The sequence below is a fragment of the Artemia franciscana genome, chromosome 20 (assembly GCF_032884065.1).
Source record: "Artemia franciscana chromosome 20, ASM3288406v1, whole genome shotgun sequence".
In the NCBI taxonomy this organism is placed as follows: domain Eukaryota; kingdom Metazoa; phylum Arthropoda; class Branchiopoda; order Anostraca; family Artemiidae; genus Artemia; species Artemia franciscana.
This window is the reverse complement of record NC_088882.1, coordinates 14288047-14303485: the sequence shown is the minus strand read 5'-3', so window position 1 is coordinate 14303485 and position 15439 is coordinate 14288047. Positions and strand designations below refer to the sequence as shown.

The 15439-nt window shown below is 36.7% G+C and overlaps 2 protein-coding genes across 2 annotated transcripts; both read right to left on the bottom strand.

Annotated features, from left to right (window-relative positions):
- Positions 1–2755: 2755 nt before the first annotated feature.
- On the bottom strand, positions 2756–3367 carry LOC136039994 (uncharacterized). The gene has a single exon (XM_065724058.1). The coding sequence runs from the start codon at positions 3365–3367 to the stop codon at positions 2756–2758; it is 612 nt and encodes a 203-aa protein (XP_065580130.1).
- A 144-nt stretch (positions 3368–3511) lies between these two features.
- Positions 3512–5598, bottom strand: LOC136039993 (uncharacterized). The gene is made up of 2 exons (XM_065724057.1): positions 5568–5598; positions 3512–4173 (listed from the first exon to the last, which is right to left on the bottom strand). The coding sequence occupies exons 1-2, from the start codon at positions 5596–5598 to the stop codon at positions 3512–3514; spliced, it is 693 nt and encodes a 230-aa protein (XP_065580129.1).
- Positions 5599–15439: the final 9841 nt, after the last annotated feature.

Below are 15439 nucleotides of genomic sequence, written 5' to 3'. Positions count from 1 at the left end.
GATAGATTTTTTTAAAGTTTATATAAGAGCAAAAATGGAATATGGCATTCAATTTTTTGCTAATAGCTCGCCACGAATTTTTAACATGCTGGAGTCATTGCAAAATTCTGCAATCCGTATTGCTATGGGATTTCATAAGCATACTCCAATAATTAAAATGAGAAACCTGTCGGGGATCACCTCTTTGCAAGAAAGAGCTTTGCTTCAGAGAAGAAGATATTTCACCAGAATACAAGCATACGGTGATCAACATTATGTATACCAGAAAATCTTTCATAACCCACCCTCTATGATTTTTGTATCATCTTCCTGGAATCTTTTTGTAAAGGGGTTTCCAAAGTGGCCTTCTCAGGGGATTGATACTTTTCCCTTTGTGGATTCTCCACCATGGGAGATAGCCCATATTGAGTGTCACATGAGTATGCTAAATAAGAATAAATCCTGCTATTCAGTCAAGGAAGTCAAGATATTTTTTTAAAATTATGTAAATACCAATTTTCCCAATTATATGCATGTTTACACTGATGATTCTGTTAAAGATTCTAAAGATGGGGCAGCTGCCTGTATCCCTGATCTGAACCTGAATATTTTTGCCCCCCTTCCAATTAATTCATCAGTACTTTCGGCGGAATTATTTGCAGTTCGACTTGCATTAGATGCTTTAAGTGAGCTTGGGACCTCTTCAAGAAATGTCTTGTTCCGGTCAGATTCCCTTTCATCAATTCATCTTCTCAACCAGATAAATTATCTAGCTGATGATTATGACCTGAAAAATATACGCCAAAAGATTGGATATCTATTCTCGATGGGATGTGGTATTGCATTTCTTCACATTCCTAGTCATAAAGAAATCAAATATAATGAAATGGCAGATAGTTTGGCAAATAAGGCTGCTGAGATCCCTCGGGCAAGAAATTTGAGGACAAAGAATTACAGAGATGTTGTTAGAGCTAGAACCAATATTACTTACCAGCGATTTTTGTACCCTCCTTTTAAGTCTAAGGATTTTAATATGATATACTATAAGTTAAAAACTGGAACGATTTTACTTAACGCTGATCTTTTTAAATGGGGAATCCACCACACCCCACTATGTAGAAATTGCTGTCAGATGTTGGAAAACGCTCAACATGTTCTATTTGATTGCATCCCAGGAGATAATGATTCCAGGAGACTGAGGAATTACTGCCATCAATTAAAGATCCCATTAACTTTTGATGCTCTCATCAATTGCTCCCTGTCACATGAATTAGAAGCTATTATTTATAGGTTGATGATATCAATCCTGAAAAGACCCCATTATTACTAGCAGCATATTGCTTGTCATCCACCGGCAGATTTTTTTATTGGAATATTGCCAAAAGCTTTCAATAATTAGTGAAGGTATTCCTGTAATGTCTAAGAGGTGAATGAACATCATACTGATCCACAGACCTCATAAACATAAGAAGAAGAAGATAATGCCGGCAAATCTACCTCTCATTTCCAGGGTAATCGTGTACATTGTAATCTAAACTTCTTTTTCTGTCACTATTAGCATGAGTCTTTCCTTACTTGCAGTTTGTTTCCCATCAACTGTATAATAAATACAAAAAAAAATGACTACATAAAACACAATGTTCCCATTTAAACGTAAATAAAAATAAGTTTTTAGCATCACCTTTTATCTCCTTTCCTGGTAAATTTTTTTGATGGTGCCTTTACCTTCACACTTTTTTATGTCGGTAAGAATGTGAAAAAAACATTTTCTGCTACAAAAATAAATAAAAAACATTTCTCGGCAAAATGAAGGGAGCCATCATTACGTAAAACCATTTTTCAGGTTGCAAATTTAAATTTAAGCGAAAAGTACAGATGGGAAGAAAATTTTCGGAGACTTCAGGAACCCAATCACAAAATTGTCATAGCATTTACAAGGAGCAAAAGGAGGCCCTTACATTTATGTAGGGATTACACTGTCAAAACACTACTTTTAATTATTGGATTATCTGCGGCGCTGAAATTCACAAGCTACTATACCAACTTCAGATTATTTTGGGTTTCAATCATGGAAGCTATAACCTTGGTACCAAGAACCCAGTTTTAGTGAGAACCTTGGCTTGCTTCTTCATAACACAAAAGCAGCAATATTAATTTCTTCAGCAAATATGCGCATAACATATATAAAAGGTTCGTGCTTAAGCACTTAAACTTATTAATCCTGAGCTTTCATATACAAATTCTATAAAGGCTTTTGATGCAGAAAAAAAACTTACAAATAGAAAAAAAAAATATATTAGCATACAAACCTCAAATTAACATTTGTAATGAGCCAGTCAGCATCCAATAGTTTTTTTTTTTCAGCCAAATAAGAATTCTGCCCTGCTGCATAGATTCTACTGCAAAAGATAGCACAAATGAGTAGACGAACTTATTTATTATTAACTTGTAAATTGCTTATTTTTAAATAAGTAATAATAATAATAATGTTTATTCTTTCCCTTTATCACAATGCAATAACATGGGTATCGTCAAACAAAAAATAAATAAATAGAAAAACGCAAAAAGACGCAACATAAAGAATACACATGATGAGCTATCACTTCGATTTGAGGATATTGTCGTTGTAGTGCTTCACGAAGTATGGAACGAAGGAGTTTAAAAATCTTGTCGTTGAGTGTGTAGGCGGGCATTCTAACAGTTCTTTTCCCTCTTTAAAAGTTGCCACCCTCGTCTTGTGTGCATGAGTCACTGAAGTAAACTGAGGCAGGATATCTCAGTGCGTTGGGGACTTCAGGATGTAAGCTCCAAACTTCATCAGTGTTTCGTGCCTCCTTTCATCCAGGGTTGGGAGCCTGAGTTCGCTCAAGCTTTCTTCGTAGTTTTTGTAATTTGATCCAAGAATTATTTTGCAGGCTCTTGTCTGAATTGTCTCAAGCTGACTTCTGTCTTTCTCTGTGAGCGATGGGTGCCAGACAGGACAGCCGTACATGACTATGGGCATTACATAAGTTTTGTACCACGAAAGAAGTTGTTCTGTCATTCTAAACCTTTTGAGATTTGCAAAGGATTTCAGAAGACCAGCTGCTTTTGCTGTGATCTGGTTGATGTAATCTCCGAACCTAAGATCGTCACTTAGTGTGATGCCGAGTATTTTAACTGATTTCTTTGTTTGGAGAGGTGCAGGTTCGTCAATGCTCTTCTTCTTTAGGAAGTTGACACGCAACACACAGCTTTTCTCAAGACTTAGCTGGAGCTTCACTTGATCAGCTTGATCCCGAAGCTCTGCAACCAGGGGCTCGAGTTGGTCGTGTGTTTGTGAAAGGAATCGTAGTAGACTTATTGAACAGTCGTCTGTGAACTTGTACCTTTGTCTATGTTGTCTCATCAGTCGGTTGATTACAATAACAAATAAGATGGGACCTAGCTTGCTTCCTTGGGCTGCTCCACATGTGATGTCTTGGAAGTTGGATGCTTCCCCGTTTTCAAGTTGTACGCACGATTTTAGAAGACCAGCTGCTTTTGCTGTGATCTAGTTGATGTGATCTCCGAACCTAAGATCGTCACTTCGTGTGATGCCGAGTATTTTAACTGATTTCTTTGTTTGGAGAGGTGCAGGTTCGTCAATGCTCTTCTTCCTTAGGAAGTTGACACGCAACACACAGCTTTTCTCAAGACTTAGCTGGAGCTTCACTTGATCAGCTTGATCCCGAAGCTCTGCAACCAGGGGCTCGAGTTGGTCGTGTGTTTGTGAAAGGAATCGTAGTAGACTTATTGAACAGTCGTCTGTGAACTTGTACCTTTGTTTATGTTGTCTCATCAGTCGGTTGATTACAATAACAAATAAGATGGGACTTAGCTTGCTTCCTTGGGCTGCTCCACATGTGATGTCTTGGAAGTTGGATGCTTCCCCGTTTTTAAGTTGTACGCACTGTTGACGACCATAAAGGAAACTTGCGATGATGCACAGCAGAAACTGTGAGATCTCCAGGGCAGGGGCTTCATTGATAACAGTCTCGGGGTCAAGGAGATCGAAAGCTTTCACGAAATCAGAAATTATTATATCAGCAAGGGCCTCCGAAATTTCTAAATGCTCTAGTAGATCATGAAGTAATCTGACCAGATAATGTGTAATAAGTAACACATTAAATGATAAGTAAGGACTAGGAACTCCAAAAACTAACACAGTATTATCTGTGAGAGCAGAGCAAGGAGTTTTGGCAATATAGTATTTCCTCTTGATTTTAATATACAGTATTGATTTTCTGGTCTGTTTCTACTAAATTTTTGTTAAAATCATAGTATTTCTGAGTGTCTGTGAGAGCCAGTCAATGAGTTTAGGCAATACAATCTTTAATCTTGGTTTTAAGGTATAGTGTTAATTTGTTGGCGCTGTTTCTACTTGAATAAAAATGGTACAAACGCCTATTTGAAGTTAGGCTGAGTGTTAATGTTCAAGCATGTTCTGAAATAATCTAAAATTTAGAGACACTAGTTGTGATTATGATATGATTTGCTTCCCACAAATGAGATATGGGAAGGTAATTGTTGATGATTTTTACAACCTCTGTGTGATCTAACTTAATAGTTTGTCTGTCTGTGGTTGCTCAACTAGTAGACGATAATATATACTAATCAAGCTATGTATAGTCTGAAAGTATTGATGCTGCAATAGAAGGGTATTAAAGATTTTGGTTTACTTTGCAGATATATTCCCCTGAAAATTGAAATTGATTGGCTTGTAGTATGGAAGAAACCAAGAATTTACCGAAAAAAAACGGGCTCAAAGTCAGAAACTGGACTTTTTCCCAAAAAAAAGAAAAAGGAAGAAGGAATGGAGTGCAATGAAAGACAGGGAAGAACAAGTGAAGAAAGCAAGCAGCTGTCAAGTGACAAGAGAATTGACATTGATGTTCCTAGCACTTGAGACAAAATGATTGGTGAGCATAGTGCTAATAAAACCAGTCTAAGAAACCGAGAGACAGTTTTGCTTAAAAACAACAATCTTTTTGGTGGTCCTGCAGTGGTGATGTCAGGGAAAAGCAAGCAGAGATCTGTTCTTGATACTAAAAACTTGACAGAAAGCAACATTACGTCCAAGCGTACATATTAGCTGAGCAGTGGTACCGACAGTGAGCCTGAAAATAGTGGAGGTTTGAAGACAGTGAAGAAAACCAAGAAAAGGGGAAAGATGGTTACCGACAATCTAGAACTGAGTGACAACTACTCAGAAAGTAAAATGTCTGAAAGTAGTGGAGGTGTAGCCACCATAATCACATGTACGACTAGTAAAAAAAAGCAAAAAAAAGGATGTGCAAGTTGGTTATAAGGAACCGGCTAATGCTTGTGTGGAGTGACAGTGGAAGCAGCGATAGTGAGACAGAAACAGTTTAAGCCAGGAAAATAGGAAGAAAAACCAAGAAGAAACTGAAACGAGGTTTCGTTAAGGCTTGGGAGGATGACAAGGAGCTCAGCCATTTTTTAACCAGAGCGCCGAACAATAAAGACCAGCTGTAGTACAACTTCTGCCGTCGGATTTGAAAGGGTCAAAGAAGAATATTTTGAGGTATAATAAATCAAACACTCACATCGATAGGTGCAAAGAAGCAGGAGCTGCATATACACCCAGTGTGCTGATGTCTGTTAGGCAGAAAGACATTGATGTAACTAATGCAGAAATCCGCTTATCAGCATGGTTTGCCTCAGAAGACACACCTACCATTAAAGGTAATACGCTTATCCCTGTTTTGAATGCATCTGCACCAGACTCTGCAGTCCTTAAGAGTGCACAGATGAAACGGACGAAGATCACAGGGATCGTGATGAATGTTCATGCCCCATATGAAATGAGCAGACTTTCTCACGACCTTAGCAAAACCTTTTACTCTTTGGTCGCTGATAAAACAACAGATAGAGGAACTGTCAAATCCTTAGGGATTATTGTGCAAGTACATACACCCCGATACTCAAGCAATCAAAGATGAATTCTTAAGAATTCTGGAAGTTGAAGATGATGTACAACCTGAGCTGTCCGTTCTTGGATGTACCAATCATTCTCTTGCCCTAGTTGCTAGTCATGCAAGTAAGCGACTGCCAGAAGGCCTTGAGCCTATGCTCAGAGATTTGATCATTTATGTTTCTAACAGCCCCAAACATATTGTTGAGCTAAAGGAAATTCAACAATTCGCAGAATTCAAGGTACACCGGATGCTTCAAATATCAAATACTCGGTGGTTTTCGATGAAACAAGCAATTTCTCATGTTTTTGAGCAATGGAATGCCCTTGTGATGATTTTCACCAATCAAGGTCTTGGAGATGCAGCTGGGAACAAGAGTTCACGAGATAAAGCTGCCAAAATCTTATCTTACTTGAAGGACCCCTTGACTAAGGCATACTTCCATTTCCTTGCATTTCCGCTCAACAAGATCAATTGCTTGAATTTGGAGTTCCAGAGTAGTGACACTCGCATTCAAAAACTCCTTCCCAGCTCAAGAGGAACCTTGAAGTATATCAAGAAGTCTTTTATCATAAATGGCATCTTAGAGAATGACGATCCTTTTGTCATACCTATGATCTCAGTCTGTTTCAAGGAAATCTCCGAGATTTCTTGTGGTCAAAATACCGAAATACACTTGATGAAATACAATGATGTGATACCCTCGAATGATCTCATACAGTTTAGGTTGAACTGCCTGAACTTTCTTGTAGAAGTTATCACGCAAATGAGGAAAAGAATTGATCATTCCGATACCACTTTAAAAGCTCTGGCTTGTTTAGACCCAGTGACTGCTTTGAGCGGAAGAGTTGACACTTTAGTGGGACTGACTGGTCGGTTCAGTAGCTCACTTGGGAAACATAAAGATGAAGTAGAAAGGTCAAGGAATGTAATAGAGACTCAGTGAATCTTGGTGAGTGAGCACAGAGATGAGATTATTAGAACCATGAAAACTGAAATGTCTCCTTTGATCTTCTGGAAGACGTTATTGAATACGAAAGATGCTCAAGGCAAACCAAAGTTCGAAGAGCTGTCCTTTTTCATACTAAATCTGTGTGATCTCCCGCATTCCAGTGCAGCTGCAGAACTTCAATACAAAAACGAAACTCAGGAGCAGTCTACTTCTCGACACGACAGACTTCCTGATCCATGCAAAGCAGCTGGTCTCTCGTACCTCGGAAACCGTGCACAACTGGGGAATTCCTTCCGATATGCAGAAAAATTTTACGACCTGGTACAAGGAGAACGAAGAAGAGACCAATGACCCCTAGATATAACGAGGGTCGAATATACTTGAATTTCTGGGGAAAGGGGTCTGAGTATGAGAGGTTACCAAGTTGTTTAGTACTTATATATCTGATATTTATCTGTAATTTTTAGTACAAATATGCGATTGATTTTAGCTTACATTTTTCCTCTGTCTGTAGGTCCATTAGAAGTAGGTTTTAACTACAGGAAGACGGCTTAGTAGTATTGTTGGTTCAATAAGTTTCAATGAGGGCACAATGAACCCCAGAAAAGTTGATAGACAGATAGTTGGAACTGTTTAATCTAGAAACCAAGTTCTGATTGCCGTGTCAAAGTGACATACCGTACAAGAGAAGAAAAGTAGGCACAAAGCAGTTAAAAGGAAAATAAGCTTGTTCAGGCGTTACACTTCATTTTTAAGAATCTCTTCTCGACTGAATCCAAGTCTGGAACAAGCCATTTGCTCGCAAACTAAAAAGCTCAAACGCACTTACTGTGGTCTTGTATTTTTCCATTTTCGAAGGTGTCAACTAAACCTTAGCCGATTACATAAATTCATGACTTCATACGTAATTTTTTAATTTACTGTCGGAATTGATTGTCCCTAGAACTTTTATAAATGTTAACTTGCCTTGGTGGCCGCCCTGACACAACTTCATAGTGTGTAACATTAATTTAATCGAATGTCCCTATTTCTTTCATGACGTCATAAAAACGTCGCGATCCAAAAATAATAGGATAAGGTTAAGTTTACTCCTTTTTGAACTGATTCGGAAAAGATGATATATTCAAAACTGTATATAAAGATTTTAAAATTAAATACGATATTACTTGTAGGAATCTGATTATTATTATGGAATCTGAGATGACACAAAAAGCATATTTTTGGAAAAAATATGACGCATTCCTTAAAAAAACTGGCAGCTCTGCTCAGAATACGTCAACATTATCATTATTACCATCATCTTCACCATCACAAAAATAAATAGAAGGTAAAAAATTCACAGGATTATCTTTAGTTTATTGATGATAACGATACTTAGTCTATTGACGCTACATTGATGCTAAAGGCACTATAAATATTTGGATGTTTATGTATGTATCAGATTAACGACGCTTCTTGACTACTAAGGTCCCTGCGTCGGCCCTGCAGTACATTATTGCTGCAGCATGATTCTATCTCTGGGTCCCGTATTACCAAGCTGAGGTCAAACCCACTGTGCCACCACAGGACTTAAATATTTGGATTTTCTATAATAGAATGAAGTTCAAAATACAGAGATTTTGATCAGAGAAATAAAATGGATTTTTTTTAAGTACTTTTTAATTTTCAATTCAAAAGGTAAAATTTTTGTTATGACTCTAAATATATTATTGCATTTTATATAATGTATATTACGTTCCAATCTGAGGCTATTTTTAGCGGTTTTAAGCTTTTTTTTGTTACTAGTTGCCATGTTACAGATCAGTTAGTATTCAGACCAGTGTTAACATATCAACATTATCATTTTTAACATCATCTTCCCCACAGCAATAGTAAAAAGAATATAAGGCATTCATATGATTATCTTCAGTAATTGTTTCATTCAGCAGGATTTCCTGTAGTCTGGTTAATAGTACCATCACCAGTCTGTTAATATTAATAACACCATTAATATTACCATCCTGTTTTCGACCAGCAAAGCAGAATGAGAGCAAGAAATGAATAAGACTATCTTTAGTTACCTGTTGATTCATTCAACGGGATTTCTCCCGATAAATAGACGTCATAAATAGTCACCTTCCATTTCCTCAGTATGTTCATTGATCCCTCTATTTGTACTGAGCCTTAAAACATGAAAATCCATTAACTGAACAATTTATGGCTAAGCACAGACAGGACAATTGAGGTCACATACAAGTTATCAGAACCTAAAATTAATCTTTCCTTAATGTAAAGAGAGATGGACATAAATTCAACTAGAACTTGAACCATTATATAGTACATGTACTAGATCTTACACACCTTCTTGTTGTTGTTTAGTTATTTTGAGACTCTAGCGCACAGTCTTCATACCCCTCCAAACCCTGTGACAGTTTAAATTAAGCCCAGGAACTGTATTTCACAGGAGAGATCAATCCAATGTATCAAAATAGAGTTAAAGCACAAACTGAAGATTCAAAAAAAATTCTTTTATTTGAATAATATTGTAGGAAAAGCAATAACGTGGTTTATGCCTAAGCAAAGGGTACTTAGTAGCAACATCATTTGCTTTCCATATATTGTACTTGGTGATCTTTGAATTTTGCATGCATTATTTCATCACTTTGTATTTCGTTGAGGGGCTCTTGCAAAGATATGTCTATTTCGGCAACATAAACTTCGAAAGTAATTGAAACCCAAATCGGTACATCCATCCCGAGTAGGTCGCCAACCCGAGTTTGCATATCTTCATGTATATTTTCCAAATATTCACCATTTAATGCAAGATCTTCATTTTACAAATCACTGTCAATACAGGCCAAACAAGGATACTGTTCAAATGCACGACGCCTGATATTATTCTTATACAGCTGTAGTTTCCTTGGAAAAGCAGGAATAGCAATATCACTTGTACTAGATATCAGATCAGAATTGTTTTCTTGGAACTGTTTATTAAGTGAATTAAATTTTTCGAATATATCTGATAAGTAAAACACATCACATTTATTTGAAAGCATTTTTGCTCCAAGTATTGTGTCAGCAAAAAAGGAAACAACAGAATCCCAAAGTGCAATGAAACGCTTAAGACAATTCCCCTTTGATAGCCATCTCACCTCTGTATGTAATTATATAATAAAAAAACAAGTTTTTTTAACTGAAAGTAAGGAGCAATATTAAAACTTAAAACGAACAGAAATTACTTCGTATATGAAAGGGGCTGCTTCCTCATCAACGCCCCGTTCTTTACGCTAAAGTTTGGCTCTTTCTCTCAACTCTTCTTTTTAAAACAGTAAAATACTTTAGCGTAAAGAGCGGGGCGTTGATGAGGAAGAGATCCCTTTCATATACGAAGTAATTTCTGTTCGTTTTAAGTTTTAATGTCGTTCCTTACTTTCAATTAAAAAAAACTTGTTTTTTAATTTAATTTCTGAATGTTTTTGAATCAATGTATATTTTGAATTTGGCTCTCCGCAGAGGAAAAATTAAAACGAAATTTGTATATTTTTTTTTGGCTAAATGGCTTTCTCATAATGTTGATCGAATGATTTTGAGAAAAAAAGAACGGGGGAGGAAGCCTAGTTGCCCTCCGATTTTTTGGTTAATTAAAAAGGAAATTAGAGCTTTTACATTTTTTACGAATCTTTTTATTAGTAAAAGATATACGTAGCTTATAAATTAGCTTACGTGAAGAACTTTTGTATTCTCATGTTTTCATTGCATATATGAGGGGGTTTGCCCCCTCGTCAGTGCCTCGCTCTTTACACTAAAGCTTAAATTTTGTCCCAATTCATTAAGAATGACCCCTGAATCACAAAAGCCGTAGAATAAATAGTTGAAATTACAAAGAAAAATCTTTAGCGTAAAGAGCGAGGTATTAGGAGGAGGTGAGCCCCTCATATGGGTAATAATTTCTGTTCGTTTTAAGTTTTAATGCTGCTCCTTAATTCTAGCTGAAATTTTTTTTCATATTTATTTTTTCATTGTTCTTTTTTTTAAATAATGTTAGTAAATCCTGCGCTCCCTTCATGGAAATTTTCTTCCCCCATGACAAATTCCTCGATGGATAGTTCCCCCAGCATATCCCCCTCTTCTCAACCCCTCCCCCAAACCAAAAAATCCTCCTGAAAACGTCTGTACACTTTCCAATAACCATTACTATGTGTAAGCCCTGGTCAAAGTTTGTAACTTGTAGCCCCTCCCAAGGAGACTGTGGGGGAGTAAGTCGTACCCAAAGACATAGTTATAAGATTTTTCGACTACGTTGAATAAAATGGCTATCTCAGAATTTTGATCCGTTGACTTTGGGAAAATAATCAGCGTGGGAGGAGGCCTAGGTGCCCTCCAATTTTTTTGGTCACTTAAAAAAGGCACTAGAACTTTTCATTTTCGTTATAATGACTCCTCTCGCAACATTCTAGGACAATTGGGTCGATACGATTACCCCTGAAAAAAAAAAAAAAACAAAAAACATACAAACAAATAAACACGCATCCGTGATCTGCCTTCTGGCAAAAAATACAAAATTCAACATTTTTGTAGATAGGAGCTTGAAACTTCTACAGTAGGGTTCTCCGATGCGCTGAATCTGATGGTGTGATTTTCGTGAAGATTATATGACTTTAAGGGGGTGTTTCTACCTATTTTCTAAAATAACGCAAATTTTCTCAGGCTCGTAACTTCTGATGGGTTGAACTAAACTTGATGAAACTTATAAATTTAAAATCAGCATTAAAATGCGATTCTTTTGATGTAGCAATTGGTATCAAAATTCAATTTTTTAGAGTTTTGGTTACTATTGAGTCGGGTCGCTCCTTACTACAATTGGTTACCACGAACTGTTTGATACAAGCCGCCCAATCTTTTCTCGATTTTTCTTACAGAATTCACGAAAAAGGTGGTCTCGGAGAGAATTTGATTTAATATGGTTAACTACTTTTATTACAACAGTAAGGGCATCATGCAGACTTGCACTCATTTTCTTTGCAACTAAGGGTTGACGGTGTATCAGGCAGTGAACACAATATAAAGTGAACAGTAAATTACAGTAGAAATTAAATTTTCAAAAATAAAGAGTATTCTGAGTTGATTTTCTTCATGGACCCCCAAAATATCATTGTGGACCCCCAATTTATTGTGTTTTGCCTGTGGACCCCTGGAAATGTTACATGGACCCCTAGGGGTCCATGTGGACCCCGGTTGAGAACCACTGGATTAGACCCTTACCACTTTCTAGGAATAACCCAAAATCAGGGTGCTCGAAAAAAAAAGAAGGACAAAAGCAAAGTGTTGCTCTTACAACACAATTCATCAATCCGACCTATGGTCCCCACTTTCTGTAAAAACCGCAGAGGTTCTACCCGTACCACTTTCTAGGATTAAGCTGAAATCGGGGTGCTGGAAAAAAAAAGGAAAAAAAAAAAACATGACAAAACCAAAGTGCTGCTCTCGCAACACTAAATAATGTAAGGTAAGTAAATTGAATGCATCCCACATAGCTTTGTCCCACAAATAGACTAACTGTAACTAGAGGAGTAATGAAACGAAAAATAACAAAATAAGGGTTAAATAGCACAAATACATGCAAGCAGAACAACAAATAGACATTAAAATCCCGAATCATCACACGGTTCATTGTCCGTTAAGCTCATATACAACTTCTATAGTCATTTCTGAACAACCCTGTACGGGTCCGGTATATTGTTTGCTGCGTAATGCTTCTAAGGAGGCAAGCGCGAAAGGAATTCTACAAAAACGGTCAAAAAAATATGTCGACTTAAAATTGCAACCCACAGGTAAACCAAGAGGCACTATATTTGAAGCGAACAGAAATCGCAATAAATAACCAAGACAAACTCAAGAAAGGTAGGAATTAACATGAGTAGGGCATGCAACAACATGCCTTCTCAAGACCAGAAAATGATTTACACTGTTTTCAACTGCGTGAAGAAAAAAAAAGAAGGAAAAAACTTCAAGCAAAATAGATTTTTAAAATTCAAAGCGGGTAAAACTTGTTAAAAATAAAAACTTGAATTTTAAATTTAATCGTTAATTGAAAACATAAGAAAAAAGAATAGGAGCAAAATATACAAAATATAGACAAGTAAACAATAATAACGTTTGAGTTTTAATACGACCTTGGTAAACATCAGGTAGCACTACCAATTCTTTATTGTCTTTATATTTTTTGTGGCAACATTTTCGTTACTTGTCGCTGTAAAAAACAAAAACGAAAAAAAAAACCAGCAAATGAAAAAACAACTTGACGGCCGATGCACCAGCAATGGCTCAGGAGGATCTTTATCCTTTTTTATCCTTCATAATCTTTGTGCCAGGACTTTCTGCACGCAACTAATAACAGTTGTTATTTATCAATCCTCCTTTTCCCTTTCTTTTAATTTTTATGATAGCAACACAAATATTTCTTTATGTTTATTTATTTATTAAATTCATTAGAGTTTATCCTTAGCCTTACGAGTTGCATGATATCTACTGGAAGATTTTAATGTTGAATCTTGTCCATTTGACTTTCAAGAATTTCCATTTTTTCTTGAAAGATCAAATCCAGCACTAAGTGCTTATAACATTACATTATGCAAAAAAAAATCCTTGGCGAGGTCGTACCTACTTTCAGAAATCACGCACACCAATTAGCACTTGCCAAGCTTGGAAGAAATTGCACCTAGTATACACCAGATGGCAGAAAGTGCCTCCATCCCTATTATTTGGTAGAGATTCAGGTCATGTGACAAGAAATATTGTCTGATTTGCCCAAAATTTGATTTTTTTTTTCAAGGAAAATTTTTTAGATGAGCTGTGGGCTTTACGATCCACCATAAAATAAAAACTTACAATCGCATGCATCAGCTATTCAGTAAACTGCTAAAGTAAACTCTATTAAACAGCTTATGGAAAGTGCTTCAAATACAGGCTTTCATGAATATTTCTGTGGTTTTTATGGCACATGGTATTAACCAAGTGACATATAGCAAACGCAAATTCTGTCGTGTCCCGGTTTTGCTACTTTAGGCACTTCCAGGTAAGCTAGGACGATGAAAATTGGCAGGCGTATCAGGGACCAGACCAAATTAAATTAGAAATAGTCGTTTTATACGACAGTATAATAAACAGTACTATGCCCGGATCTAATTCCAAATTATTGGGGATCAATATTATCATTTATGTCCTCAAATAAACAATCAAAAATATAACTTTCAAATACTTTTGAGAGAGCTGGAGTTTTTGAAATCGGCCTCATCTCGGTTATATCTTTAGGTGCCTTGCATTTGGGGATTGGCGTTACATACGCCTGTTTAAAAATACATGGAAAAACACAATCAATAAAACACTGGTTAAAAATTACCGTTAAAGGAGTAGATAAAAGATCAGCACACTCAATAATCAATTTAATTGGTATCTCACTAGGAACCTAAAATCTTGTTCAAACAAGTTCCAGTACTAATAGGGTGGAAATTTTTTCACATAAGCGGAAGTTTATAATAAAAGTTTTAATCTGTTCTATTAAAAGTAAACTAAATTGTAAAACAGCAGCAATCACAGCACCAGCTCCCGCAGTTTGTCCAATTATTTGATAGGCGAGTAAAAGCCACAGAACTAGGCAATCAGGCAATAGGAAAAATCGTAAAAATTAAGCAAAAATCACTAAAACCAGGAAACTAAAGCAAAGATCATAATCCAACCCAGGAACTCCCATACGGTACATAAATTTTAGGAACTGGAGAATGTGTCCAGTCATATGATATTCCCTGGCACAGAAGTAAAAGAGTAACCCTCAGGTCAAAGACAGAAAAAGCACTAGAACTTTCAATTTTCTATCAAATCATCTCCTCCCAAGTAAAGCAGCAATTCTTTACCTGCTTATATATAGCAATATTTTCTCTCTATTGCCTGGTACACAATCAATTGAAAAATCTACACCTTTGGAAAGTAAAATTAGGAAAATGTCACTCTTAATTCATTACTAGACCAAGATCCTGCTTCATGGTATACCTATTAAATGAAATAAAAAGAGCTAAGAACTCATATGGCACTTGTGACAAGACCGGAAGAGCCAGGAGCTCATATGATATGAGCTCTAGCAAAACTCTAAGAATCAATAGATTGATTTAAAAGGAAAATCAGAGGCTTACTGCCGCTCGGGATTTACATTAAGAGCTCTGAGTCACGAGGTCCTTCTAAATATCAAAATTGATTAAGATCTGATCACCCACTTGTAAGTTATAAAAACCTCCTTTTTTCTAATTTCTCCTCTACCTTCAGCCCCCCAGATGGTCGAATCAGGGAAAACGACTTTATCAAGTCAATTTGAGCAACTCCCTGACACGCCTACCAAAATTCATTGTCCTAGCACGTCTAGAAGCACCAAGCTCGGCAAAGCACTGAGCCCCCCTAACTCCCCCGAAGAGAGCTGATTCAGTACGATTACGTCAATTACGTATCTTAAGTATTTGCTTGTACTACCCACCAAGTTTCATTCCGATTTCTTCACTCTAAGCGTTTTCCCACTCCAACTCCC

What these genes read in the sequence shown, in the direction of transcription:
- LOC136039994 (XM_065724058.1), bottom strand. Translation starts at nt 3,367, where the DNA reads ATGAGACAACATAGACAAAGGTACAAGTTCACAGACGACTGTTCAATA.
- LOC136039993 (XM_065724057.1), bottom strand. Translation starts at nt 5,598, where the DNA reads ATGCAGCTCCTGCTTCTTTGCACCTATCGAT. An exon ending in GCTTCTTTGCACCTATCGAT is followed by an intron (nt 4,174 to 5,567) that starts GTGAGTGTTTGA and finishes CTGCTCTCACAG; the next exon opens with ATAATACTGTGTTAGTTTTT.